Here is a 26,891-nt window from a genome sequence, read left to right on the forward strand (position 1 = left end):
CATCAAGACTGATGAGATCATAAATCCTTTTCCTCTCTATTTCACCTCCATGCAGATCAACATGTTCCCCTCTCTCTTCCTCATCATCTCTTTCGAAGCCACCTGTTCTATCCATCATCTGGACAGCTGCTCCTCTGCACTTTCAATTCCTCTCCCGTATGCAGCGTTGACCTCTTGCCCCGCTCCGCCTGTCACCCCCCCCCCCTTCCCGAAAGCCAGCCAACACACACACACGGCCAAAATTTTGCATCTAGGAATTTGTGACAAAATCCACAGGACACAGGATTTAGATTAGACACATCCCACATCAAGAAGTGACTTTTGAAAAAAATTAATAAAGAATTCTGTTTTTTAATTATGTGGAAGAACGTGTAGTAGGCGGTTGTAGCTCAGCTGGCAGAGCAGCTGAGCCATTATTGTAGGATTTGTGGGTCAACATCCACCTCCACATGTCAAACTGTCCTTGAGCAAGACCCACACTGCGAGTAATGCTCCCAGAGTGTGTATAATGCATTTTAAAAACCAGGTGACACAACCGCTCTGTACTGAAACCCAAAATATTGCAATTCATATCACCTATGCTGTAATATATGCATAACTGTGAGGAGTCCAATTCAATTTAAAGGCTCCTACTGTTCATTTTGCATATGTCCTTTTCACACTTGTAACTTTGCGCTGTGCGTATTTGTGATTTTATAAACTGTGCAAATAGTTATACCAGCATAGCTATGCTGTGGTTATTTAAGTGAATCTAATTCAACTGAATTTACTGTAAACCCAGTATTCTCAACATTACAGCCAACCATTTTCTAAAGCGCTTTAAAATGATTTCCTACCTTCCAGGCAGCCGTCGTTTTATATTCTTCTCAGAGCAGCACATGAATTCGACTTGCAGAGCCTCGAACTGTTCTTGAAATGCGTAAGGAATTGCAAGCTTACTTGTCGGGATGTTCAAGGACACTGCGCGCAAAATTTTAGAGTTAGATTTCAAAAAGCATTATATGAAGAGCTACCGCATGCTGGATATCACAAATTCAAACCCGGACGACAAACAGCACAGTACAAAATGGATGTTTTGAGATGGGATTGTGTGAATTTGGTTGTTTTAGGGATTCAATAATGACATCATTTGGTCAACTGCTGAAAATAAAGGCTCATCCAGTAATGTGGTGAGATGGATTACCCTTTTAAAGCAAGTTTTAAGTCTCTGGGTGTTCATTGTCATTGTTTGCTGACATAAAATGAATCAAGTAGCTGCTTGAGAAGTAGAAAATCAATGTGAAAACTCACAATGTGCTCTCAAAAAAATGTGTCTTACTCATTCTGATAGATATTATAGTCAAACTGCATTATGCAGCTAATAACACTGAGAGTTCAAAGGAGTCTTTAGCTCAAATAAGAGAAAAGCAAGCGAGGGGGTAGAAGCATGAATCTGGCTGCCGTCCAAAACACCCCATTCAGCCCCAAAATCTATCATTTTAAAAAGCTCCTCTGTATACATACTTGCCTACCATTCATTTTGTCACCAGTCAGGAGGTGGCCTTGAAGTCAACATGCGCCATATGATAATAAGTCAGCACACCACATTTCACGCAAGACTTGCTGTCAAAGGAGCAAACATTTATCTCTCTTTCCAGTTCCAGCGCCTTCCTCTGCTCTCTACACTGTAGTTTTCGCAATGAGTCTATTTATGTACCTGGTATAAGTCAAGGTGAACAGACAACCAAATACAAAACACCACTAATTCATATAAGGGAGGGCAGGGTGGAGGTGGGAGGGAGTGTGGGGGGGGGGGGGGATGGGGCGCCAAGGATGTGTTTGTCTCATAAAGCAGGGGCAATGTGCTCCTCCAGGCAGCACACCGCCACCAGCAGAGAGATGATGTGTAGCTCCTCTCTTAACCAGCCACCTGAAAAACAACCGGGCAGAAGAGACGGTAGTAAAACACCACTCTTGACCTCCGCGCGTCTCTCCTGTGCTCGCTCCCTCCTCTCGTCCACACCACTTACTTTCTTCTAAGTAAGTGTGGGAACAAGAGGCTGGGCCAAAGGTTGCAGAGGAAGCAGAGAGGAAATAAGCTGTAGATGGTGGCCAACACATTACAGGTGGAACACTTTTTATGATATCAGCTGAGAGGAGTTCGGTTTATTACAGAGTGTGAAAATGGATGATGGCTCCTTTTGCACAGTGAATGGGGGCTGTTTGCCGGGGCGCTGGTTTTGAGTGGATACAGCCTTTTTTTAGCATAGACAATGTGTTAGAGCTGGTATTTTTTTTTGGAAGGATCACAAGAGAAGCATTTTTATTTAAATAACTCACTCCTGTTCTTTTCTAGTGTCCCTCGGCCATCTTTCCTTGAACCCCTAATTACTGCATCAGTGCTGACGTGGACAGCCACTGTACATCACATCAATGTCTCTTTTGATCACGCTGATGTGTGAGAAAGCATTTTTTTCCCAGCAAGCTAACATGTCTGTGTCATCTCTCTTTTCATCTTGTTGTGTACGTACGTGCATGTGTAAAACAACATACGTGTGTTTATGTACGGGTGCGTCGCATCACTTTGACGTGTCATACTTGTGTGTGCGTGTGTGTGTGTGTGATGAGCTCCGCATGAGGCTCTGAACAGAATGAGGTCGACAGGAGAAAGCAGCCTGACAAGCCCGCCTTTGTCTCTGATGCAAACCGGCCAGTGGACTCCCCACGGGGAAGCAGGAATACAACATGTGCATTAGACCCCATAACATCATTTATAACAGGCAGACACACTTCCACACAAATGGCTTTCACCACAGAGGTTCCCCATTAGCATTAAAGGAGGGAGGCCATAAGAGGCTGAGAGGAGAGAGAGAGGAGCTTTACTGCTACACTAAATCTAAGGAGCAACTCGAGCCTGCATCAAGGACGAGATGATGGTTTTCTGTTCAGCGGAGATTTCACAGCACTTTGCTACTCTGTTGGGTTCTCTGTTGAGCCAGTGTATTTGTCAGTAAGTGGCAGGGAATACATTGAGTCAAATAGGTATGTGTGTCTGCGTGTGTGTGTGAGTCACTGGTCCCCGTGGTGGAGGCCAACTCAGAGCAAAGACCCTTCATTTCACTCTCATGTTGCACAGAGAGATAAAGGCCAGACCTTGTCCATCATTCTGATATTAGACAGCACATACCAATGAATCTCTGTCTGAACTGGCTCTTGAGTATCATGCTCTGGTCTGAAGGACGTACATCTTATCTCATGAAAGGTGCAGTGTGTAGAATTTAGTGACATCTAGCAGAATGGACTTGGCAGAAATGAAATATAATATTCATAAGTATGTTATAATTAACATTTACGTTTAATCACCTGAAAATAAGAATTGTTGTGTTTTGTTTTCGTTATGGAAATATTGGTCATCTTAATGCAAATAAGAACTTTATGTTATCTGTTCAAATGGTTATAGATTATGTGAGTTGATGAATTCCAGTCTTTTTAGTACAACGTAAATAAAAACTCATCTGTATTCATATATTACTACTACTACTACTACATACTTCTTAAACATATGATAGATCAAAAATCAAATGTACCTTCTTCAACATAAGCTAAGGCTACATGTTATTGAGTTGCTGGAATATTGTTGGATATGATCCTTATGACTTAAAAAGGTAAGGAGAAACTTTGACAGACTTTTAAAGACTTTGTTTTATGGAACTGTATAAAACTTATTGGGGCGGTGAGTGGGGCAGAACCTTATTTTTCACTTAGTAAAAAAGCAAGGCCAGCATTATAAATGTTTTCACTGAACCCTCCTCTTAAATATATTATACTGTCAAAATAATATAACAGCGTTAAATTGGTACATTGTCTTGTTTATTTATGTACTCTAATTTAAACCTAAATATCTTAAGGGAAATTGTAAAGTGCACCGGCGATGTACTAAAAACCCTAACACAGAGACGGTAAAGCTTACAGAGACGGTCCTCTGCTTAGGGCAATGTGCACCTTATATGACCTATGGTTCAAGTGAAAGTTATCTTTTTGATGTAACTATTAACTATATTGCCAAGGAGGGCTGAATTAAAATAAAAAATAAAAAACTCAGACTCTCTCCTGCTCTCATAAAAAAATGATACCCTCCTCCTTCTCTGATCCCCCAAATAATTTTCATACAGTCCCTAAAATGGAATGATTGGAAATGTCAAAATTGAACTAATATTACAACTGTATTCTTTGTTGGCTGATTGCTGTAAAAAGTTCCACAGCTGCCTAGTTTCTAATACTCATTGGATTCTTTGATAGGTCTGTTTTCAACTGAACTGATCTTCAGTAAAAATGTACTTAATTAAAGGTGAAATGATATACTTGTAAAGTATAAAGTAAAGTAAAGTAGCAGTATACAAAAGCTATCAAATGAATGTTACGAGTAAATGCAATATAGTTACTTTATGGCACATAATAATGACTTATATGTAAGTCAGAGTGTGTTATCTTTCCATCTTTCCTCTGTGTATTTGGAAATTCCATTTTTACATAATTTGGTTTTAGTTACAGCAGTCATGTGTAAAATAAAGACAACTTTCTGAGCTTTAGGAAACCTAGAAATCATTTCAATATTTGTTCCTGTTTAAAACTGATTTCTACATAAAAATAATCCTCACACACAAATACAATGAAAACATAGCAGTAGCATCCTCTTTCCTGTTAACAATTATTATCACAGTGGAACCCTCTCTTGATGTTAACATTAATGAAGGAAGGCAAAGATAAAAGCTGACTAGCAGCCAGACAAAGGAATCCCATGTGAATTTCATTAGATGAGTTATCTATCTACTTAAAACTAGTTCTGGCTCACTGAGTGGTGAAATGACATTTAGAGCGTCGAGCAGGGTTTATGCTCCAGTAAGTGTTCTTCATAGGTAGATGGCAATTAGGCATGGTAAAACATCTCCAGTAACGCCTATAATTCGTCTTCTTGGCACGTGTAGAAAGACAGCATGGGCCGATTGTTTTGTCTCGTGTGTCGAAGGATTTCATTGGAAGCCAATCTCATCCCCTTTTTCCACAGCCCAGAATCTCCGCCTTGACATGTTGCCATTTTCTGCACAGACCGACAAAAGATGAGGAGGAACTCAGACATTTTCCAATCAGTGTTCCTGGAGCTCGGCCACCGCTCATTTAGGCTACAAGACGACCTTGACATTCAGTGGGCACGTGCTGTATAAGAAGCCTAAACACACACACACACAAACACACACACACACACAGCACCGCAGAGACAGAAAAAACACACACAGAACAATCCACAGACGCACCACCTCCCTGCCCAAATACACACACACACACACACACACAGCTGTATGTGTCTGAACTGTTGGCTGGTTACTACAGAAGCTGAGCTAATCCAGTTCCAGTGTTTAGTGCTGTGAAGCAGCTGGAGGCCCACAAGCTCTTAACAAGTTAAGGTGAAAATGTTTTCTGGCAGGCGCCCTCCTCCTCCTTCACACTTTACCTAGCAGCAGTTCGCAGTACACCTCCTCCTCTGACACGTCCAACCTGGCATGCGCCGCTGCAGCACACACGCTTTCACACTCCCGCTGACTTCTGTGCACATACATACATACATACATGATACACGTGGCAACTACCCTACATCACCCCGGCCCAGCAGTGGGATATGAGGAAACACGCTAGGAGGAATAATTTATGTGGAAAACCACCATGTAGAAGAAAATGTTTTCAGTAGCTGGACTTCAACCATCCCTGCCAGCCTGGCTACGGCTCACAGCTTTGGGCTCCTGAGTGCCAGCAGCACTGGAAAAGAGCGCTGTCCAAGCAAAAGCTTTTGACAACATGGAGCAGCAACTGAAAAGCCCACAGAAACTCCAGCACAAGTAGGGCAGTCTCCCTGGGAGCCTCCTTTCTCCTTTCTGTCCTGTCTTGCCCTCCTCCTTCTCTGGTTCACTTACACAGGATCCACAGAGCTCAGCTTGATTCTTCAAAGTGAGCCGAGAAAGTGAGCACACCCTTCCACTCTGATGGCGCTCAATATACAGTTAATAGTTGTCTTCGTCTACTCCAACACAAACACTGAGTGGAACTAATGGCTTCTGGGCCGTGTGTCCGTGTGTTTACCACATATACAGACACACAGATTTGTGTTCCTGTGTGCAGGCAGGTTGTTGACAAGTTGAAAATGGAAGGCATCAGCAAAACGATGTGCACATCAGCGTGCAGTGGTGGAGTAATAAAGTGGCTCTGATGAAAACTTAATGGCCCCTTCACCTTTATTAATGGCTGTGGGAGCAGGATCGTGTGCTCAGGTTCACCGCCGTAATAACACATGTAGCCCTGCACAGAAAAGCAGCTCCATCAGCCTGGCACTCACTGACACACTGGCAGAAAAGCTCATGATTGGAAGACTCACTAATTGACTTACTGACATCTGGCTAACCGGCAAAATGACTGCTGATTTTAGCCAAATGAGCCTTAAAGGCAGCACACCAAAACTTTAATCTAGTGAAGGACACACAGTAGCTAATGTCTCAGTGTGAATGAGATTAAAAGTACAGAGCCGGCCTGTCTATCTGTTGGTGCAGTTTCAACACCTGTGTTTTCCCTGTGAAAAGAATCCCAGGGGTTGCATTCTTCCCTCTCTGCAGATACTTGCTACAATCCCACAAGCAGCCACTTATTAATATCTCCCTTTCAAATGCTAATTCCCCTTCATACATAAATCATACAGTAACTCCAGAGGTGGCTGGTATTCGGCAGCAGTTTTTTCAGTTTTGCCGAGCTGGGGGGTCCAAAAAGCCTTTCCTGTAATAGTGAATTAAGTTATTCCACCACTTGCATGAACAGTAAGCATCCCAAATACAATCTTATAACAAAGCCTTTTGTGTTCCTAACTGAGGTGCTGGGATACAACCACATTTGAGAACAAAGCAGTCATTTTCAAACTTTTTTAAAGTCTCAAACAGATTGGCCAACAGACATTTGTGAGGATGTTCATTGCTGGGATTTAACTGCACAGCTGTTTACACCCTATCTAAGGAGTGAAATGTAAGTAGGAAACCCAGCCACTCATGCGTTGGCTAAATAGGTTCAGTTTTGACAAGGAGGCACCAAACTGAAATTTCTGCTTAGTGGGGAGCCCTGAAGGGTGAGCAGCCTGCCAACCTAGTGCCACTTTAGCAGCTTTGATGTGTGTCTGCCACGCTGAGCTGCAGATGCTGCTCTGTATGATACACCCCCAGATCGTTGACTAATTTCTTCTGCATCACCTCAAATGTGTGTGTGTGTGTGTGTGTGTGTGTGTGTGTGTGTGTGTGTGTGTGTGTGTGTTTTTCCCAGAAACTGACTCAGAGGGAGCATCAGAGCCACAGTAGTCATGTTGTAGTGTCATTCAGCTGGTGTGTGCAGCGTGTACAGTGTGTAGGCCTTACAGCAGGTGAGCGAGTACAGAGTTTGATCATGAGGTGAAGAGTCACTTTTTAAAAATCTGAGCCCAGAATTTACAAAAAAAAGCCTTGAAAAACAAGCATGGAATAACAGCTGATGGATGAGTAGATATAGGGAAATGCGCATATTATATATAAAATGTAATTTAAACTACTATTGTGAGTGAAAATGTGATGTTGTCTTTTTAGGTGAATGACTTGTTATGGATGCAAATAATCTTGTTTGATTAAATATCTCAAATCAAGACACATTTTCTTCAATCAGGTGTTTCTCTTGATTTAGTCAAATCAGTAGCAGTAATTAGGCTTGCGGGGAATTTCAAGTCTAGATGATTTTGCTCAGATTTGTTCATTTTTCCTCCCCAAAAAGATGCCCTGTTCTCAGTTGTTTCATCTATCTTTTGATGCCACACACACACACACACACACACACACACACACACACACACACACACACACACACACACACACACACACACAGCCTGCCAAGCCCTCTCCACCCACCCACACGCTCTCATCCCTCCACATGTGTCGGACATGGGTGTGTACGTTTACCTGCCAGGAGCTGGAGGGGATCTCCGCAAATTTACCCAGTCCCCCGAAGGTGTAGCATCGGTACATGTGATCCAGAGACTCCGAGCAGTGCCACAGCAAGCCGAAGCTCACAGAGTCCTTGTTGTTGTGGTGGTGGTGATGTTGGTGATGCTGGTGGTTGTTCCTCAATTGGTCCTTAACAATCCAGGCAGGAGATATGAAACTGAAGCTGCAGACAGCGACCAGAGCGGAGGAGAGGAGCACCCAAAAGCAGCCCACACAGCTGAACATCGTGGCAGCTTGGGGCAGAAAGCCCGGAGACAGACCCAGATCGAACCCAAACCCGGCTTCTTCTTCTTTCTTCTCCCGGCCCAGGAGCGAATGCATTTGGAGCTCACACCTTAAAGAGCAGACTTTAACTTCAGCCCCTGACCCGCACTACATCAGCAAAAAAAAGAAAAAGAAAAATACATTTAAATTAAAAAAATAATCACTGGACATCCGCAGAAGCAGCCCCGCGCGCCCGTGTCCAGAACATCTGGCCAGCAAAAAAGAAAAGAGTAAGAAAACACATCAGCAGGAGGAGTGATGGTGATACAATAAAGTCAAGTCATCCGCGCGGCCACTCAGGCTGGAAAAATGCCCAAATCTGGCACACGCGCGCAAGATGTTTGTCACACCCTAAAACTGGTTGCGCAGTTGACATGCCGGTGCAGGTGGAGGAGCGGGTTCATTTAGAGGCAGAAACACTAACAGACACATCTCTCTGGGAGGCTGTCTGTCTTCTGCTGCTCTGGAGCTACTTGAGCTGCCTCAACACGGCCAGCGACGCACTTTGCGTCTCTGAAAAGAGTGCGTCTGGACAACGTCAAGCTCACTGGGGTTAAAAAGACTGCGTTTCCGGATGAGATTTTCAAAGTGAAATCATAAGAGAGAGGCGTTGCAGAAAGGTTAGAATAAGCCTTAACTGAAAATAAAGGAGCTATTCATATTTTTATAGCAATGTCTCATGCAGGTTTGACACGGTCTTACAATCACATAATCAACAGAAACAACAACTACCCTCATGGGGACAAAATGTGGCCCCATGCCAGCCTTCTGGTGTGGACCTCATCTGGTCCAATGGAGGCTGAGAATCAGTTACCTGAAATATTGGTCATGTCAGTTATCGTTGTCATTCAGTGCAGTATTTAGGGCGGGAGAAAGTGGGAAATGTGGGTCACAACAGGGACAATCAGGCAGGTTATCTGGAAACTTCCTCCAGTGTCACTACATGATAAGCAGCAGTCATTACGAACTCATGCGGTGCCAAGCCAGACTTTGCTCACACCCATAGAATTTTATTATAATGGCCTATATAAATATATCCCAACATTTTCAAAGACAGCAATAGGTCTTGCTGATAGGTTGGGGGGAAGTGTGTAAAATGATGCACAGCATATCTAGAATATTTCCATCTGATTTAATTGCACAGCAATAAAAGAGCGTGGAGTGTTAAGCATTAATATTTAAGTCAGCGTAAACATAATATAGCTTCAATGGGGACCTGCAGCAAGCTGATACACTGAGTAAAATAATCAGCTGGTGTGGAATAAGATTGTTTTATGAGCCTTAAGGGGAAATACAATTGAAAAAACTGTATGTTAAATGCCAAACTGGATCATCTCAGTTTTTTAAAGTGAATTGGCAGAAGTTAGAGTCTGATAAGATTGTTTATTCAAGACATATTTAATGAAAAAATGTGACTTTATTTGAGCTCATGGAAAAGTAGAAAATCCCCACATATCAAAAATGAATCATGCATTGATAGATCACCTGAAGTAATCTACTGTAGTGTGTTAATCTGTTACATTCAAGTGTATCAACAAGTTAAAACAAGTTGGTCTTTTGTTAAAGTGAATGTGTCCAAGTAGACGGACAGGTTTTGACACACAACCACATCAGCCTCAGTGGTTGTGATTCATAATGTGACTTGTTTGAGAACTTAAGGGCTGAAACTGTACATGTTTCTGTTAGAGGTCTTACTTTAACACTCTGGGACCGCCTTGTTTAACATTACTTGTATTCTGAAGGTAAAAAACCCTCATTTCCTGTTTGTTTCCAACATTGACTACTTTACACTTGACAGAGCAGGTGTCTGTACAAATTTACACTACACTTTTGTTAATGCACAATGTTCAGTGAAATGAAGTGACTTTCATAAAGACACCACTGTAATAAAAAAACTTGATTTAAAATAGGCTATTCATTTAACACTTTTTAATCTCAATTAAATTGCCAGAACAAAACACTTCATAGTATCGAAATCTACAATAATAGTTGTACTTACAGGTCTGTGTGGATCAGTCACTACACCAGCATCTCAGCCGCTCAGAGCTCAGGACCAGGACTGCCACTTAATATTTAGGTGGGCAGCCTGTGCACGTGCAGGTGGCCTCAGTTTGGAAATGACAGCAAGCTGGTGAAGCAGCAAGAAGCAAATATACTGTGAAATGAATTCAACACAGCTAAATGTCATATTCTAATTAGCTTTAGTAGGTTCGTGTTATCCAGGTAAAATAAACAACTGTAAGCAATTAACTGCAAATGTTGCTGTGAACTATGCTGGAGTATTTATAGAGTAGATATAAAGCTGCTTTACTGTTAATTGTCTACACAGTGAGCGGTAGCAGTGACTCAATTAAAAATACATTCATAATGTGAACTTTTAACCATTTGACTTGAATTATATTTTACACATTTGTGGATTTTCTGGACGTCTTGACCTACTACAATAGTTACCTTATTTTTAGATATAAATTAAGTAGCATTCTTAATGCCATATCATATTTTCCCGTCAATGGGCTTTTTGTTGTTGCTCTAAGCAATGCAATCAACACTGCCCCCACCTGGTGAAAGGTGATAATCGTTCACCCTAGAACAGTACCAGGGTCACCTCTCCCCACAACGAGTCAATTTGCCGGTAAACATAATACATTAAACTGTATCAATAACCAACACTTCAGCTAAAATGTTTGGTTTTTTTAAAAAAGAGCACAGACAAAAACATTTCATAATATATGTATTTAAATCAAACACAATTTAAATATATTATAGATTAAGTACACATACATGTCAGAAAACATTAGTGGTACATAGTACCAAGACTCTTTTCTGGTTCTTTTCCACATCATGGTAAGGCTCAAAAGAAATTAAAAAAGAAGTTTAATTCACTGAGCACACTTTCCAGTTGAACAGTCCAGTCATCACTAACTTTTGTTTCAGTGATGCATACAAAAAAAACACCATTAAAAAAGGACTAACATTAATATATGGGATAAACCAGAAATCTACATATACATATACATATACATATATATATATATATATATATATAGAACATGGAGTTTGGAGATTTCCATCACAATTGGAGCAGTTCGGTTCATTAGGGAGTATTTTCTTCTTCTTCTAAGCTCGGTAAAAGGTGCCAGGAGGTTCCTACAGGTCAGCCAGTCCAACAACTGAGTCAGATCCTTCTCTGGTTCATTGTCATATTTGCAGAGGCTTTACAGTACGTAAATGCCCAAAGTAGGACAGCTTACATCAGTGAATAGCAGGCAAAACAAATCCAGGCATGAGGGAAGCATATGCAAAAACTGTACGACACTCCAAACCAATGATCTTCATCTGCTTATGCCTTAAGTGGCTGACCCTTTAGAGAATTTCATCTAAAAACAAGGAATGGTTATAAAATGTGTGGAGAGGGTAATTCAGTCTTTGTGACAGCCTCCATAGGTCCGAGATAAGACATTTTTCAACAGTATGGCTACAGCAGCGCAGCTATGGTCTTTACTGACATGCTGTTTCTTCGTGCCAACGTCATGTCCGATGTTTCCTTCCTCAGGAGTGACTTCTTCAAGATGATTCAAGCGCATTAATTTGCTTTACTTTAGGCGACAACACATGTACCTTTATAGTGTTATGGAGTTGGAAGATTGGAACAATGATGTACTTCAAGTTTTCCATAAGCCCATGCGCTAACAATCACACACCCAGGCTCACAGTCACACATACACACACACACACACACACACAGACACATGATGGTTGGGGTGGGGGGGGGGGGTTGATAAAATGCCTTGTTCTTTCTTAGAGTAATGCAGTTCATTGTGGGGTGAACCCTGTGTACAGTTTGTCACAGGCTTGGCCAGCGTCTGCAGGGAGTGACGCTCCTTTGGTTCCTCAGTGGGGTCATAACTGCAAACAGACAAAAGAAAACACTTAAAGAAGAACTGTAGTCATTTCACACATCGCTGCACAGGAAACAGACGACCGAGTGAGGTTTTATACCTTGGTGGACTTGCCAGGGCTGTCGTGGTTTGACTGGTGAACGACATCGTTGACGATCATCTTGGCAATCTGCCACGCCATCTCCTCCTGAGCCTTGAAAGTAAAGAGTCAGAGCACAAACAAGAACTTTAATTTGTGACTGGATTTCATTAGATTCTTTAATAATGTCATGGATGGACACCACAAAGTGAGTTTGAGCACACGCCATCCTGAGCCTCAGACCACTTAATCATTTATGAGCATTCCAACAATTTGTAGTCTCACCTCGTCCGAGTTGCCTTGGACCCACTTCTTCATTGCTTGAGAAAACATGGAACCTAAATGACAAGAGAGAGAAGAGTGAGTGAGACAAAAAGAGGCAACATCAGTAAGCAGACATTATAAACTCAACTGAACACACTGCTACAAACTACAGACTAATCCGGCTTTCTCTGGAAAAGTGCTCTCATAATTAACTTGAGGTGAAACCATCCAGACATATTTAAGCATTTAGTCATTTGTTAGACTGTGCTTTTGAAATGTGAATAATGCTTTCTTAGAAGGCACAACAATACTGAATGATAGTCGACATTCAGACTAGTTATTCTGCAGTAGACATGTCTAGGACTCTGATGTCGTCCTTGAGAAAACACAAAACACTCAGACAGACATTATAATGAAGATATTCTATGTCATTTTCCATCCCTAAAACCTAAGAGTGGTGGATGCTGTTTTTTTTTGTTTTTTTTAAAAATGCAAAGTTTTCAAATATTTAAGAAGACTCTGAGCTGTTGGGAGAATGGAAGCAGCCACTGGCTGTGTTTATATTCACTGGCACAGAGTAGATGTTTTTCACTGCAAGGAGGAATGAGATAAAATATGACAGAGTGAGGGCAAAGACTAAATGAGAATATTGAGATGGAGAGAGTTGAACAGAGAGAGGAGAGAATTAAGTGGGAGTGTATCGTGCCTTTGGATTTCTTCACATCCGGCTCTGGCTCTGCCTCCCTGATAAACTGGCCCAGCTCATTCACCTTCCCAAACGTCATCCTTCTGAAGAGCCAGAGGAGAGGAGACCAATGAAGACAGCACACACAGCAATTGGGACAAAAGTGAGCCTCAGGCACACACACAAAGATATACACAAATCTCTACGTAAAGACAAATCTGACCGTCTTTGTCTTGCAATATGATTCTTCTCTTGAATTTGGTTTCTTAAATTACGCTCATAAAAACAGACAAACGGCAGTGATGACAGTTAAAGAACCTTGAAAGGAGAACGACATAAATTTAAAAGACCAGAGGACAACTTGAGGTAAATTAGAAACAGATAAATTAGGTGACAGTAGGGCTGTGTGACATTACCAAAATATCATATCCTGATGACAGTAAATTGTAAATTCATTAAATATATACATAGAGTATGTATAATATATAGTATGTAGAGTATTAGTAGAAAGTGTTGCACAGTGCTGAAATTAAATGAGTGCACATAAATAGGGTAAATAGCATAAATTAACATCTCTACTGGGTTTTGTTGTCAGTTTTTAATTGTTGCGTTTCTCTTGGCAACAACTACACTTGATATCTTACTGTAAGTGCAATACAAGCTTTGAGAGTAAAAAGCCAAGAACAATAATTTATTAATGTAATCGGTGCAAAAGATGGACGGATTCCAATTGATGAAAAATACTGCAGTCAAGAGTGCTATTTGCAACACACTGAAATAAACGGTAGAGCGTAATATGAAACCATGGACACTTTTCTATTATCACATGATATATATTATTATATCACACAGCCTTATTTCCAAAGCGGCCCTCAGCTCCTTCAGCTTCCTCGATGGCTTCTTCAGTAAATAATACAGAATAGGGATGATTGTTTGGGATTCCACAAAATATTTACACAAATAATAATCAGTAATGTGGATATAATGGCAAGTGGGAGCTTTTAAAACCAGGACAAGGCCACACTTATGCCACATCATAATATTACCGTATCCAAAATCTAAGTTGATAACTAGTCCTTATATCACGATATCGATATATGGATATATTGCCAAGTCCTAGCTGACAACGTCTGTGAAAAAATGATTTAAAATACAGATTTAACTAAAGCCAAAACACTCACCCAGCATATGGCCGCTGATACAAGGACTCAGGGTCCAGACTGGCGACGTCCACCGTTATCGCCTCGTCAAAATTTTTCAGGATCTTTATCGCTGCCTTTTTAACACCATGCTGTAATGAAGACACCATGAAGTGAATGTTTGGCAGCATTACAAGTAACCATATCTTTTTATTTCTTTCTTTCTATGAGAAACAACTAAATGACAGGGATGATCACGACCCTTTGGCATTAACAAAAATATCCTCATTATTCATTTAATGAGGCTGAACGGGTTTAAATGTCAGCAGACAGAGGAACATCCCCTCGGGGGCTGAAGATGTAGGTTAAGGTTTAGATCACCTGAGTTTGAGAGACCTCGCTGGCATTTGAACTTGGACGGTCATTGTCCACAGGCCCGCCCTGACCTGGAGTGCTGACATTTACAAACTCATCCGCACGCACTGAGTTGATGAGGTCACTCAGGTATTTGTAGTAAAGGTTACTAGACAGGAAGCCCGGCATGTAGACCTGAACAAATACAAGACAGGGAAAATAATGAGCTCCTTTATATATTTCTAAGCACAAGTTAAAAAGGTTTGTGCCTGACCTTTATGTGCTAACAACAGTGTTCAGCTTCTTTTTTTTTTAACTTAAAGCAGGTGCATTTGTCAGTGGTGTAACAGGACAATTTGTCAGTGCCTTACAATACAAAACTTTTCAATTAAATTCAAGAGAAAAGTTCAAGTAGTACAGACAAAAGTGTACCATTGAACCACAATCTTAATATATCAACATTTTCTGCAAGTTACTGGACTACAGAACTGAACTGCAGGCTTCCTATTTCTTTTTTTTAAAGACTACTTTCATTTATGTAGCTGCATGTTCAATATTTCCTCACATAGTAAAAGAACAGAGCAGAAAACTCATTTTAAAAATGATTGAGTAGTGGGTGGCTATCGGAGAATCTGACCTTCTCCATGGTTGTCCAGGCCTGTCTCAGTGGAGTGGTGAAACAGTCGGGGAGAGGGCCTCCCTCTCTGCAGATATTCGACTCTATCTCCATCCGAACAGAGTCGCCAAAGCCCAGAGGGTTGGTGGCCTGGAGTGAGAAATACCTGGAAAAGAAGAAAAAAAATGAATGGGTTCAGATGAGGGCACCTGTATTAAGATTCTAATCAGTACCTACAATACAATTTCTGGTTTCAGAAGTTTTATTGAAAAATTTCTAACTTGAAATGATGCACAAAAGAGCATAAAAGGAAAAACAGCATCACTGAAAGTTTCCAGTCAAACCTCATCCCTCTGACAAAAAAAGGTATCTTTGAGCACAATGGCACAACAAAGCAGCACTGTGAAGACTTACTTGTCATATAAGATCATGGCATCATTTTGGGCCTCCTGACCATCATACTGGCCCTTTTTAGCAGCAAGCTGGTTCTGGAAATTGTCTGCGGCCAGCCAAAATTGCAATACATTCATCGCCTCCTCCTTTTCCATGTACTGCAGGGACAGAGATACAGAAGACTGTATGATTCAACTCAAAGTTTATTTAATGATTGACTGCATGTGTGTAAACTCTGTCAAATCAACATGGTGTTAAAGGTTGAATATGTAGAATATTTATTAAAAGCTATATATATTTTTTTAATAATACACCCACTGGGCGTTTTGAGGGGTACAGAATGAAAGTATTGCTTTTCCATAAAAAAAAATTTAGTCTGAATTAATATTTTTAAAATTTTTTGACGGGTTCGACAATGACTTTCTGACACGTTCTGTGTACACTGTACCAGCCAATTAGCGGCCAGAATTGCGGGTTGCCAGGGTTGTCTGTTGTTCCAGCGCAGCTACTATAGACTGGCACTGGGTGAAATGGAGGTTTAACTGCTACTCCCACTGGCGTTACAATGTAATGTACCTAGGTGGTTTCAAGTTAAGTTTAGTTCCTGTTTTCAAAATAAAAGAACCAAGTCTATCGTTATGGTTTTCTTAATAATAAAAGGCAACGGGTGTTTTATTTTGTGAAAATGACTGGAAGTGCGTTACTCGCTACGGCTAACTTGAGTGGCTCCGAATTCGCAGGAACAAAACTTTAAGCGGATGTTATTTGGACAAATTAGCGTCACATTGTGGATCTAAAGGGCTACTTTCTCGCCTAAAAAGGTTAGAAATGTGGATAAAGTGGTATATAATTAATTAATTTAATTATCACTTCTGTATCATATAAATACATCAACAGGCTGGGAGATTGTTATGTGTCCTGAGTTTATTTGCTGCTGTGACAGTGGAAGCTCCCTCTAGGATAAATAAGGAATCAAACTGCTAGCTCCTACAGAACCTTTTGTGGCAGCGGCAAGAGGGGACAAGTGTATATTAAGGAGTCAAGAGGATGCAGAGATTGTATGTGAAAGGAACAACAAAAAAAAGTTGAACAGCAACAGTGTAAAACAATGTTTTGGGAACCACCGGGACCACTTACCTCAGAGAAGTAGAAGAGAGCTGACTCACAGAACAAGATATCAGCCAGGAACACGGAGCCACTAGTCAACACTTCAATCTGGTATTTACAGAAATGATGGCTCCGCAGGAATTCACTGAAGTGCCTGCGAATGACAGAGCAAGTGGGAGGTGAATGTCAAGGTGGTAAAAAAGACAAAAGACGCCAGAGACACTTTAATCTTAAATGTCAAAACAGGGCAACAGGAGGGGGAAACCTTTCTGTGTGACTATTAACTCCACTAGAGAATGAATGAACAGAAACTCACTGTTGCTCCATGATAGTGAAGGCGACAGCCTGTGCAATGACAAAGCAGTTTGGATCCACCATGCCGTCCTCTCCACATATCTTAGCTGCACAGATGAAAAAATGCATTAAATGAGTTGGGCTTTGTTAAAAATGCAAGAAGAGTTTGGGATTTAGGGTTTGTGTGTGTGTGTGTGTGTGTGTGTGTATGTGTGTGTGTGTGTAACCCGATATGCGTCTTACCAACTATATCGTTTCTAATCTGTTCTGTGATGGGGATCGGCCTCACAGCGTCTGGAGAGATGTATTTGGTGAAGATGGTAACTGCGTCTTTCTCTATACCTGAAAAAACACAAGAATAGATAATGATCCAGTGATGCTACATGATAGTTTGTTTTAAAGCTGCAAAAGACAGCTGTACTTTCAAGTACTCAGTTCAGCTTCAAAAGTCAAACAAGCTGCTTTCTATAATCATTCTCCATCACTGTAATTAAAATTCTAATTTAAAACATCCTAAGTCAACTTGGCAACAGAAGCCCACTGAGTACAGTATGTGAAAAATATAAACAGTATATAGAGATAGACGAGCGCTGACTCACTTTTCATGAGTTTGTCCGAGAGGTCTCGCAGGGTGCTATTTGACTGCGCCTTGTAGGGAGTCCCTGTCCTAGAGGGAGGCTGCCTGTTAGGAGTTCCTGCTCGAGGAGTGCCGGGTCTCAGGCCTGCTTCTGTGCTGCAGGAGTCCCGCTGCTCCAACTGCACCGTGCGGCCTTCAATGCTACTGTCCCGGCTGAGAGCGTTGGGTGTGTGTTGAGCGAGCCCCGGGAGCTCCGAGCCCCCTTCAGAGGCGGGGACGGGCTCGGCCAAGGAGCTGTGTTTGACGGAATTGAGGCTGTGTGCTCGGACGCGCGACCAGCTAGTAGCACGGAAACTCTCAGCCTCCAACCAGAACCGAACCAGGTGGTCGGCTCCCTGTAGTTCCATGTAATGCATGTAGTGGGGCATCGCCACATTGTCCCGAAGGACTTGGTCAACTGTCTTGGACAGCCGAGAGCGAGTCTCCTGGGGCTGATAGTTTACACTGGAGTGACCTGGAACAACACAAAGACATTTAAGCAACAAGCTTAGCAGAGGGAACTATAAACTCTACATTTCAACAGTTTGACAATGGATTCAAAGACTATTCTGATATGTGATGCTTTAAACCTGCTGCTGTGCAATTTAATGTAATTTATCTCAATTTAAAAAGTCCATTAATTCTCAAACACTTATTCTGATTGAAAAAGAAGCCTGTCGTTACATGAAGTTGAAACAAGAACACTGTTATCTAAGATTATTTATGAATTGTAGGGCCTTGTGGACACATAGTATAAATTCCTGTGTGCATGGTGGAGGCCATTAAAGCTTTTAAATTTACAGTAATGAATCCTACAAGAATTAGTAATCCAAGTGTCCAAATTAACAGCTCTAACATAGACACTATATAAACATAAGCCAATAACCCCTCCATTAATAGAGAATAAGACTTACACTGCCTTTAGATACAGATTAGAAAGAATTGCCTTTAATGTAAAAGCTTTCAACTTTCAAACTCGAAGGAAGACAAATAAAGATTAATGTGTACTTATTGATGGAAGCTGGAACACACTGATAAAGGTAAATGGTGGATTTTCTGTGTTTGGCTTTCCCATTTCAACTGAGAATGTGGTCCAGGGCTGAAGGCTGCTGTGAGCTGAATTTAAACTCCTGGATATTTGTTTTGGAGATGTGAATTTTCTGTCTAAAGGTGGACTTAGAATATGCAATTTCACAGATGAGTTAACCCAGAGAAACTTTTCAGAATCATGCTTTGTGTCTCTTGTCCATCCCTGTCATGTTGTACGTGTATGCAGTGGTCAGCCATGACTGTGACACTCCTACAACCTTTGGCAGTCAAATCACACCAGACTCAATTTCTAGCTACGACTGAGCTCTCAGACTGTGACATGCAATGTATTGTAATCAGATTCCTGTAGAGACCTATTTGACTTTGCAGTGTCTCAAATAGAGACTGTCTGTTTGAATAACATCTGCCATCCTGGGGGGCTGCAACTACAAACACAAACACACACACACACAAACACACACACACACACAGAAAACAAATTAAACAAGGCATGCTCATTGACTACAAACCCGACATTGGATTATGAAATCTGAGCACATCATCTCTAGTTAGACTGAAACATGAGTGAAGGCTTTATGAAGTTATGTTTGCTTTTTGAAAACATGATTCAAGAGGTGTCAGCCAGTGAAGTGCTTATCAATGAGCCTCTTCACATTCCTGAAGATGACAGTCAAGAGCACCTTAACATTGAAAGCTGTTAAAATCACAACCAGCACTACATCTGTGTCTGCATTACATCATCTAAAACAGAGGCCTCATTTGCATTTCTGTTCAAAGCCACTCAGAATCTGCAGCTGGTATTGTCCTCACATTAAAACCATTATGCATTCACTCCTAGACCCCCTGCAGTTTGTCTACAGAAGCAACAGGTTTGTGGACTTGACCCTCCACTATTATCCTCGAGCACATGGACTCTGCAGAAAACCTATGCCAGGACCCTGTTTGTGGATGTCAATCCGCCTTTCACACCATCATTCCCCCAGCTCTGCTGCAGGACTTCCTGCTGCACTTGCCTGAGTCCACCCGCAGATGGATTACCAACTTCCTGTCTGATAGAAACCAGCACGAGCTGGGAGACACGTGGCTGACTCTCAGTTCCCCTCGAGGCTGCGTCCTTTCCCCTCTACTCTTCTCCCTGCATACAAACAGCTGCACCTCCGTAGTCCATCAGTCAAGCTCCTGAAGTTTGCAGACAACACTACTGTCACTGGGTTCATCTCTGGTGGGGATGAGTTTGCCTAGAGGTGGGAGAATGATCATCTGGTGTCCTGGTGTGGCCAAAAATCAACACTCTTAAGACACTGGAGACGGTTGTGGACCAAGGTCCTTCTGCCCCCTTCATAACTTCTACATCCTGGAGCCGAACATCAGCTCCTTCACCAAGAAAAACACAGCAGGGGATGCAGAAGTTCCACCTGCAAAAACCAATGATCATGCACTTCTACACCATCAGTAATGAGTCCACCATCACTGTGTCCAGCCTCACTTCCTCCATCGCCATCTGGTACGCTGCTGTCACTGCCAAGGAACGAGGGCAGACTGCAATGTATCATTCGCCCTTTTAAAACTGTAGTCCATCTTGACCAAGACCTCATGCCACAACAGTTTCTTCCTGACTACAGCTGGCCTCATCAACAAGGCCCGGGACCCCCACTGATACAGACTCCAGGTAATATTTCACATACAATCTTTGTATGCTTACACTTGCACATAACACGTGCTATTTATACTGTGAACATACTTTCACAGTCAACATCCTGTACACTATTTTTTAGCACAACAACTGTGCTCAATTTTATATATATATGTTTATACCACCTGTTGTTTGTGGTAGATGTATGTTGCTCATTTTGTATGAATACTTTTTTTTCTCTTGCCTTCTATTTTTTGATTGTATGTGTAAATTTAATTGGCAATAAATCTGATACCAATTTATCTCCTCTATACTCTTTCTGAATCAACAGCAATAAAAAGAGGTCTCACCAGATGTGAGGACTGTATAGCTTTCACTATCTCCTGTAGGATTAACTGCCTATAAGCTGATCTTCCTCCTCAATATTGTTCCGTCTCTTCCTTCTGTTGAATCCGCAGACAACAAAAAATTGGCACCCAATGCGTCTCATTTAGAGTTTGTTGTCCGGCCTGTGGCGCAGGTTCCTCCACCTCAGTCTGACTCACTCTCAGCTATTCTCTGGACAACTTGCTCGTACAGTTCCTGGCATTGCCGTCACTCAACATGTCAGCCATTCTATAGCTGTCACAGCATCATGCACTCTCAAACACACACTCTAATTTTAAATATAAAAAGGGAGGAACTGTGTCTTCACCATGGGACCATGTGAGAAGGGATGTGAGGTCAAAGTCTGGGTGCTCGTCAAAAGCAATGCATGAAGTCATGTGAGTGACTTACAGGGTTAATGCGGGAGTGTGTACCACTTGCATAATAGAGTGACGCTGTTTAAGCCATCTCAGTGATGCAAGCATGGTGTAGCTTCAGTGCACTACCATGAGAAACCACACATTACCACATGGTTAAGATGCCAATTTTTGTTCATGTTTGATGATTTTTATGTTTTTTGTTGTCATTTATTTTACATTACTCAGTATGTTAAGCTTTTATTATTTGGCAGACCCTTCATACATGCTGTAATTTTAATATTTCTATACTTTCCATTTATATACTCTCCTTTGGCTCTGTTCTTTTCCCTCTCCCTGCTATATATCTTTACATTTGCTGCTGCAACAAACTATTTTGAGTTTAAACTAATTTAAGCAAAATTACTGTAAATTTAAGCTGATCATCACCAGACAACAAATAAGCATAAACTAGTTAAGTTATACTTGCACCAACCACTGAGGTAAAATCTGTATTTTTAATTACAACCAAAATGCTGATTTTTCATCTACAACAAAAACTCTTCAGTCACATTTATGAATACGCCCCAAATTTACATGGTGACATGTTTGGTGTGGCCTCTTTATGTTATCACTAAAAACAGTATGCAATGCATGAATGCAGCCTCTGTACCGAGATCGCCGAAGTGTGCAGCCTCCATGTGGCTCGGCTGCTTCTTGAGGATAGCGGTGCGGCCGCGAGCGAAGGAGTCCATGTTGGCCGAGATAGCGTTGATGGCCACATGGCTGGGCCCTGCGGCTTCCTGGATGGCATGGTGGTTCCTCAGTCCTAGTGACGGAGAGTGAGGGTTAACCGGACCTGTGAGCAAAGGACGGAGGACAGAAAAAAAGAGTAAAATGACATGAGTCCTGAGCGGCTTGTATGCATGACATCAGTGTGACTTGTATGAAAAGGTCTTTTTTTATGTGAAGTAACTGTTTTTGAAAGAGCTCACAGTCTGTGTACAGATGCCTCAGGGGTGTGAGAGATGTTTGAGAAGACAGACTGCTTGGTATGTGTTTGACTGTGTGCTCTGTGTGTTTCATTTAACAGCTAAAGGGCAAAACGAAGGTCCTTGTGACAATATAACCAGCCATGATTAAACACAGCCAACAAAAGACAATTTAAGCCAGAATCACTACCTTAATATTACTAATCTCACTCACACAGATTACATTCAACAGTATTTTCACGTCATTTTGAACGATTCAATAAACAAACACAATTCAACAACATTGTATGACACTATCATAACTTCACAAAGGTAATTATGTACTCACCTCTGTTGACTTTAGCATCTGTCACTCTCTCAGGTTCTTTGCTTTTGGCTGCGGGGGAGAAAGACGAGAGCAGCGATGAAACTGGAGAAGCGTACTGCATTTTCATTGACAATACAGGGTGAGACAGGCATGTTCTTAAAAATGAAAGAAAATCATACGCAGGAGTCATTGAGGGGGGTGGGAGGAAGGATTGTTGAGGAGTCACTGAAAAGCCTGGAAAAATACTATCTTCTTAGATAACGTCACAGTCAGGAAACTGATATACTGTGCAAGCAACCCTGAATAACTATGCTGTGTAAACACGTCATCTACTGTAGACCTGCTTCCATGCTGCTACTGCTGACAAATGAGAAGATAAATAGGGAAGCTGTGTTCTGATATGTGAAAGCACTCTCAGTCCCGTTCACCATATAGCGAGCAGGACTGAGAGTGCTTTCATACTGGACGACAGCTTTAAGAGCCCTTCATAAGATGTGTGACCTTGGTTCATCAGCAGTTTTGAAGACAGATTTTCCTCCAACTGAGTGGAGTAGACTGTGAGACAGCTCACACCTGAAGCCCTGTGAGAGTTGATCATTTTCCATAAAGTACACAGTATCATAACTTCAAATGGAAAACTGGTCAACCAAGTGGGTGAGCTCGAATTTTGTGACTTCATGTAAATTCATTTGACGCCACTCCTAAGCTCTGTATCACATTTAAAAAGGAAATATGCAGACTACAGTAGAATGAGAGCATAATGGCAGACATGGTGGCAACCACTCAACTTTCATATCTTCAGATTAGGCAAAGACCAGTCGGGCCAAGTATCAGTTTCAAGCGAGGACATTACATAATGGACTGTAAAGTCTTGGGTAAATGAGACAGAAGATGCTGTTTCAGAGACATTTTGGACACAGCTGGTTGTGAATGTGTGTGTCAGCCAAAAGCCAGAGTGGGTTGGCATTGACAAGCAGTGACAGAAAAGAGCTGCAACTTCTACACCGGTCTCTTTGCTCTAAATAGAAACTCATAGAACCATGATAGCTTCCTGCAATTAGCTTTTGAGATGCTTTAAAAAAGATAAGAGAAAGCCTAAACTACACTTTCGGATATGAAAAAATCTCATGGCTTAATCTCAGCACATAAGTACAAGGACAGATGGGGAGCAATGTTGTGAGGGCCCATTGTAAACAAATAAATGCTTAACTGAACCGCAGGTGAATAAAACTGATAAAAGAACCACTGCCAGGATCACTTCCTAATCAAGATCATTAAAAGGCAACAACAATGACCTCTGAATGAACAATCTGAAGATATTTAAATTGAAAGCATTGTAATATTGAAAGCATGCCCACTTGTGGCAATCAGTTTTAACTGACTACACTTCAACAATGCCTATCCCTGAAAACACACTCACTTCCTTTCAGCCCTCAATGTCAACTTACTTTGTAAGCGCACTCTTGCGACATTTCCTAATTTTTTAAAGATCTGCTGTGTCAGCTGCTTTGATCGCTCTAGTCTACGAGGGAAAATCTCGCTCTTGAAGATGAACCACTGCGGGCCAGATAAGACAGTGAAGTTACTGTGCTGAAAGAATGAATGAATGAATAAACACAAGCACACTTCAGTTGAAATCTATTTCACAATCACTGGCTCTGCTTCTGTTCTCTCACATGGCGATTCTATCAAAGCAAGGCAATGTTTTTAAACTTCAGCTCAGTGGAAATGCCCCTTGTAATCTAACTGGGATGGCTTAGAAAGTAAATACAATGCTTACTCTTTAAAATACACTTAGGCTCCAGTTTATTTAATACACCTACCATAGCTAAAACAAATGCAGCCTAATTCAACAGGCCTGCAACACATACTACCTCCATTTAGTTTGTAATGTTTTTGTTAAAACAATCTTATAATACACTGAGAGGTGTTACTGATAGTCTACACTCATGTGCACAAACTATTAGATACACCTCACAGTACAATGCAAACAGCCTTCAGAATGACCATGAAGTCTCTTTAAAAACACTTTAAACAAAAAGTAAACATTACAACCTTAATGAAGAGTAGAATAATTCATTACTGTCCCTGATAATGAAGTAAATGTGTGTAACTGGGGCAGCTCAGGATACAGGTAGTCTGAGCAGCTTTATGCAGGTGAGGAAAGACCATCTAAGGGCATGAAAGATAGTAAGCTGGTAAACAAATACTCCAGTTTCAAAGACTCCGTTTTTAAGTCTATTGCCTGGCAGCCTGAAATAATGCCTGGTCATGTTGTTTCTATCTATCTACCAGCTAAGAGACAGGTTCAATTCACATCCGCTCCTGTTTCTTAAAGGATGATGCTGTACATTTCTGCTAACTGCTCTTAATGAGGACTAACAACGCACATTTTATTCAACCACTCTGACTCAGACTGTTACTATCTTTTTCATATTTCTTGCTGAATGAGGGTGAATGTATGAACGACGCCTTAATTAAGATGAAGCTAGCCGTCGTTGCACTGCTTCACATTTGTGTCAAGGGTTAGCTATCAAATACAAGAGACATTTTACCATTAAGAAGCGCTGTTGTCATTTCTAGGTATTAATGTGTAGGCTGTGCTGTGTGTTTTTAAGCTGCCTTGGTTAACGTTGGAGCGAGCAGAAGGACAGTGAGGCCACCGCTAAGCTAGCCCTGTTGCTGCGGTGAGCGGGGCAGCATATTTCCACACACCCTGCAGCGTCCTCGGCTTACGCTAATTTATAAGCAGCCGCAGTTTCGACCTCATTAGTCACATCTTTTTTTTTAGGAGCACCCTCACACTCAACCTTTCCTCCTCCTCTTCCTCCTCTTCCTCCCCCGTGTCTGTACAGCTAGCTGTCGTTTGACGTCCTCACCTTTCCTCTTGAAAAACGACATGACGGGTTTCACTCTCTGAAGCGTTTCCTCAGCTCACTGACACCATCCCGTGGGTTCCCGGCTCCCTTCATTCAAACGCATCTGTTCCGCGCAATGCCCGAGCTGGGAGACGGGTTACTGCTGCAGCCCCGGAGAGTGCTGTCAAATTCCTATTTTCCCCAAATCCAGACCCAGTTCAGCGGCCATGTTGTCAATAAACGTCTTACTTCCGGGCTGGTGCGGCAGCAGCATTGTGGGAATGATGTGTTACCCTCTGTGGTCAGGAGATGGCGCTGTTTACACACAGGCTAATATAACCATGGAAACAGGTGCTCAACTTGTTCATGTCATTGTATCCAATACCACCTGCACACATTTATAGGAAAAAGTCTAGTTTTCAATGAAACCAAACAATACATGGACACAGTTTCTTTATTTAAAATGATTTAATAATTGAGTTAATTAAAATAGACTCTATTATGTGTATGATGCCATTGGGGATTTTCTGTCCAGTTGAAAAAAAACATTATTCTATCATGATAATCTACATATAATAATTTTAGTTTACATAACAGACTGCGATACTGCTTTCCCAATTGCATTTAATATAATGACAATACAACATTTATTTACTACCTATTATAATTGCTTGACACTTGTTAAATGTGGTATGTTTTAACCCTCTATTGCATGAATTATTAATTGTTGTTTTAATGTGTTTTTATTACTTAATATGGCCTAAATAATGGAAATATTTGGATTTTTTAATTTTCTTAATTTTTAGGGGGGTAGTTGGTTATTTGTTGCCATATGGCAACAATGCACATTCATGGAAAGTATCAAAAAACCAACATTTTCTCTAAAAACATTATTTTACTGTCACCAAGACTAAACAAATCCAACTTATACTTAGTGGAATATATCATACACTACTTACACAGTTAAATTAATTAAATTGCAACTATTATTTGGAATATATGGTAATAATAACGTTGTAATACGATCGTTACATACACCCATTATAAGACACGGGGACATCCTTTTCCTTATCCAAAACAATTATTTTTTTCAATCTAATTCCATTTAATTATTTTTATTCTATATATTAATTTAATTTAGTCACCATCAACATGTTTTTCAAACAAATTTACATTATACGCAGCATTGTAACCCAGTTTCACCCCCTGTTTCAAACTACTAGCAGGCAGGTCCCGGTCTCGGATGAAGCACAGGAACAGGAACAGGGCACACTTGAAATAACTGCTCTCATCTAGGTTCAGACAACATGGTTCTCCTCATCAGTGCCCACTAGCTCATCCTCACTCTCCTCTGGTAGAAACCATAACTTTGCCCTGACTTGCATGTTCTCTGGATGACGGCAGCTATGTAAACTGACTATACTGTCAAAAAATAGCACAAAATGCTGATTACAGGTCCAATTTTCATACTATCTGGGGTATATGTCACAGTGTATTTGCCACTTGTAAAGGATCTAAGATAAATTATCTTCTAAGAAGAAAATACTTTAGGCCCTTTGACTGCAAATGTGCACAAAAGTAGA

The 26,891-nt window shown here is 41.2% G+C and overlaps 2 protein-coding genes across 3 annotated transcripts in view; both read right to left on the minus strand.

Annotated features, from left to right (window-relative positions):
• LOC128371617 (LHFPL tetraspan subfamily member 7 protein) overlaps positions 1 to 8,357 on the minus strand; it is an 87,841-nt gene extending 79,484 nt beyond the window's left edge. Inside the window, exon 1 of the mRNA XM_053331973.1 lies at positions 7,992 to 8,357. Coding sequence (XP_053187948.1) covers positions 7,992 to 8,357 — 366 coding nt within the window. The remainder of the gene's footprint in view (positions 1 to 7,991) is intronic.
• Positions 8,358 to 11,082: 2,725 nt separating this feature from the next.
• Positions 11,083 to 25,524, minus strand: akap10 (A kinase (PRKA) anchor protein 10). 2 transcript variants are annotated; one of them, XM_053331520.1, is made up of 15 exons: positions 25,330 to 25,524; positions 22,472 to 22,519; positions 21,825 to 22,010; positions 17,730 to 18,221; positions 17,374 to 17,472; positions 17,153 to 17,237; positions 16,867 to 16,990; positions 15,751 to 15,887; positions 15,358 to 15,502; positions 14,748 to 14,915; positions 14,409 to 14,518; positions 13,249 to 13,331; positions 12,564 to 12,616; positions 12,300 to 12,392; positions 11,083 to 12,206 (listed from the first exon to the last, which is right to left on the minus strand). In XM_053331520.1, exons 1-15 carry the CDS (start codon positions 25,349 to 25,351, stop codon positions 12,201 to 12,203), a joined length of 1,851 nt encoding a protein of 616 aa, XP_053187495.1. In that variant the 5' UTR covers positions 25,352 to 25,524; the 3' UTR covers positions 11,083 to 12,200. The 2 variants fall into 2 exon arrangements, with proteins under 2 accessions (XP_053187495.1, XP_053187496.1); XM_053331521.1 differs by lacking the exon at positions 11,083 to 12,206 and having other exon boundaries at positions 12,294 to 12,392.
• Positions 25,525 to 26,891: the final 1,367 nt, after the last annotated feature.

The sequence above is a fragment of the Scomber japonicus genome, chromosome 13 (genome assembly GCF_027409825.1).
Source record: "Scomber japonicus isolate fScoJap1 chromosome 13, fScoJap1.pri, whole genome shotgun sequence".
Lineage (NCBI taxonomy): Eukaryota > Metazoa > Chordata > Actinopteri > Scombriformes > Scombridae > Scomber > Scomber japonicus.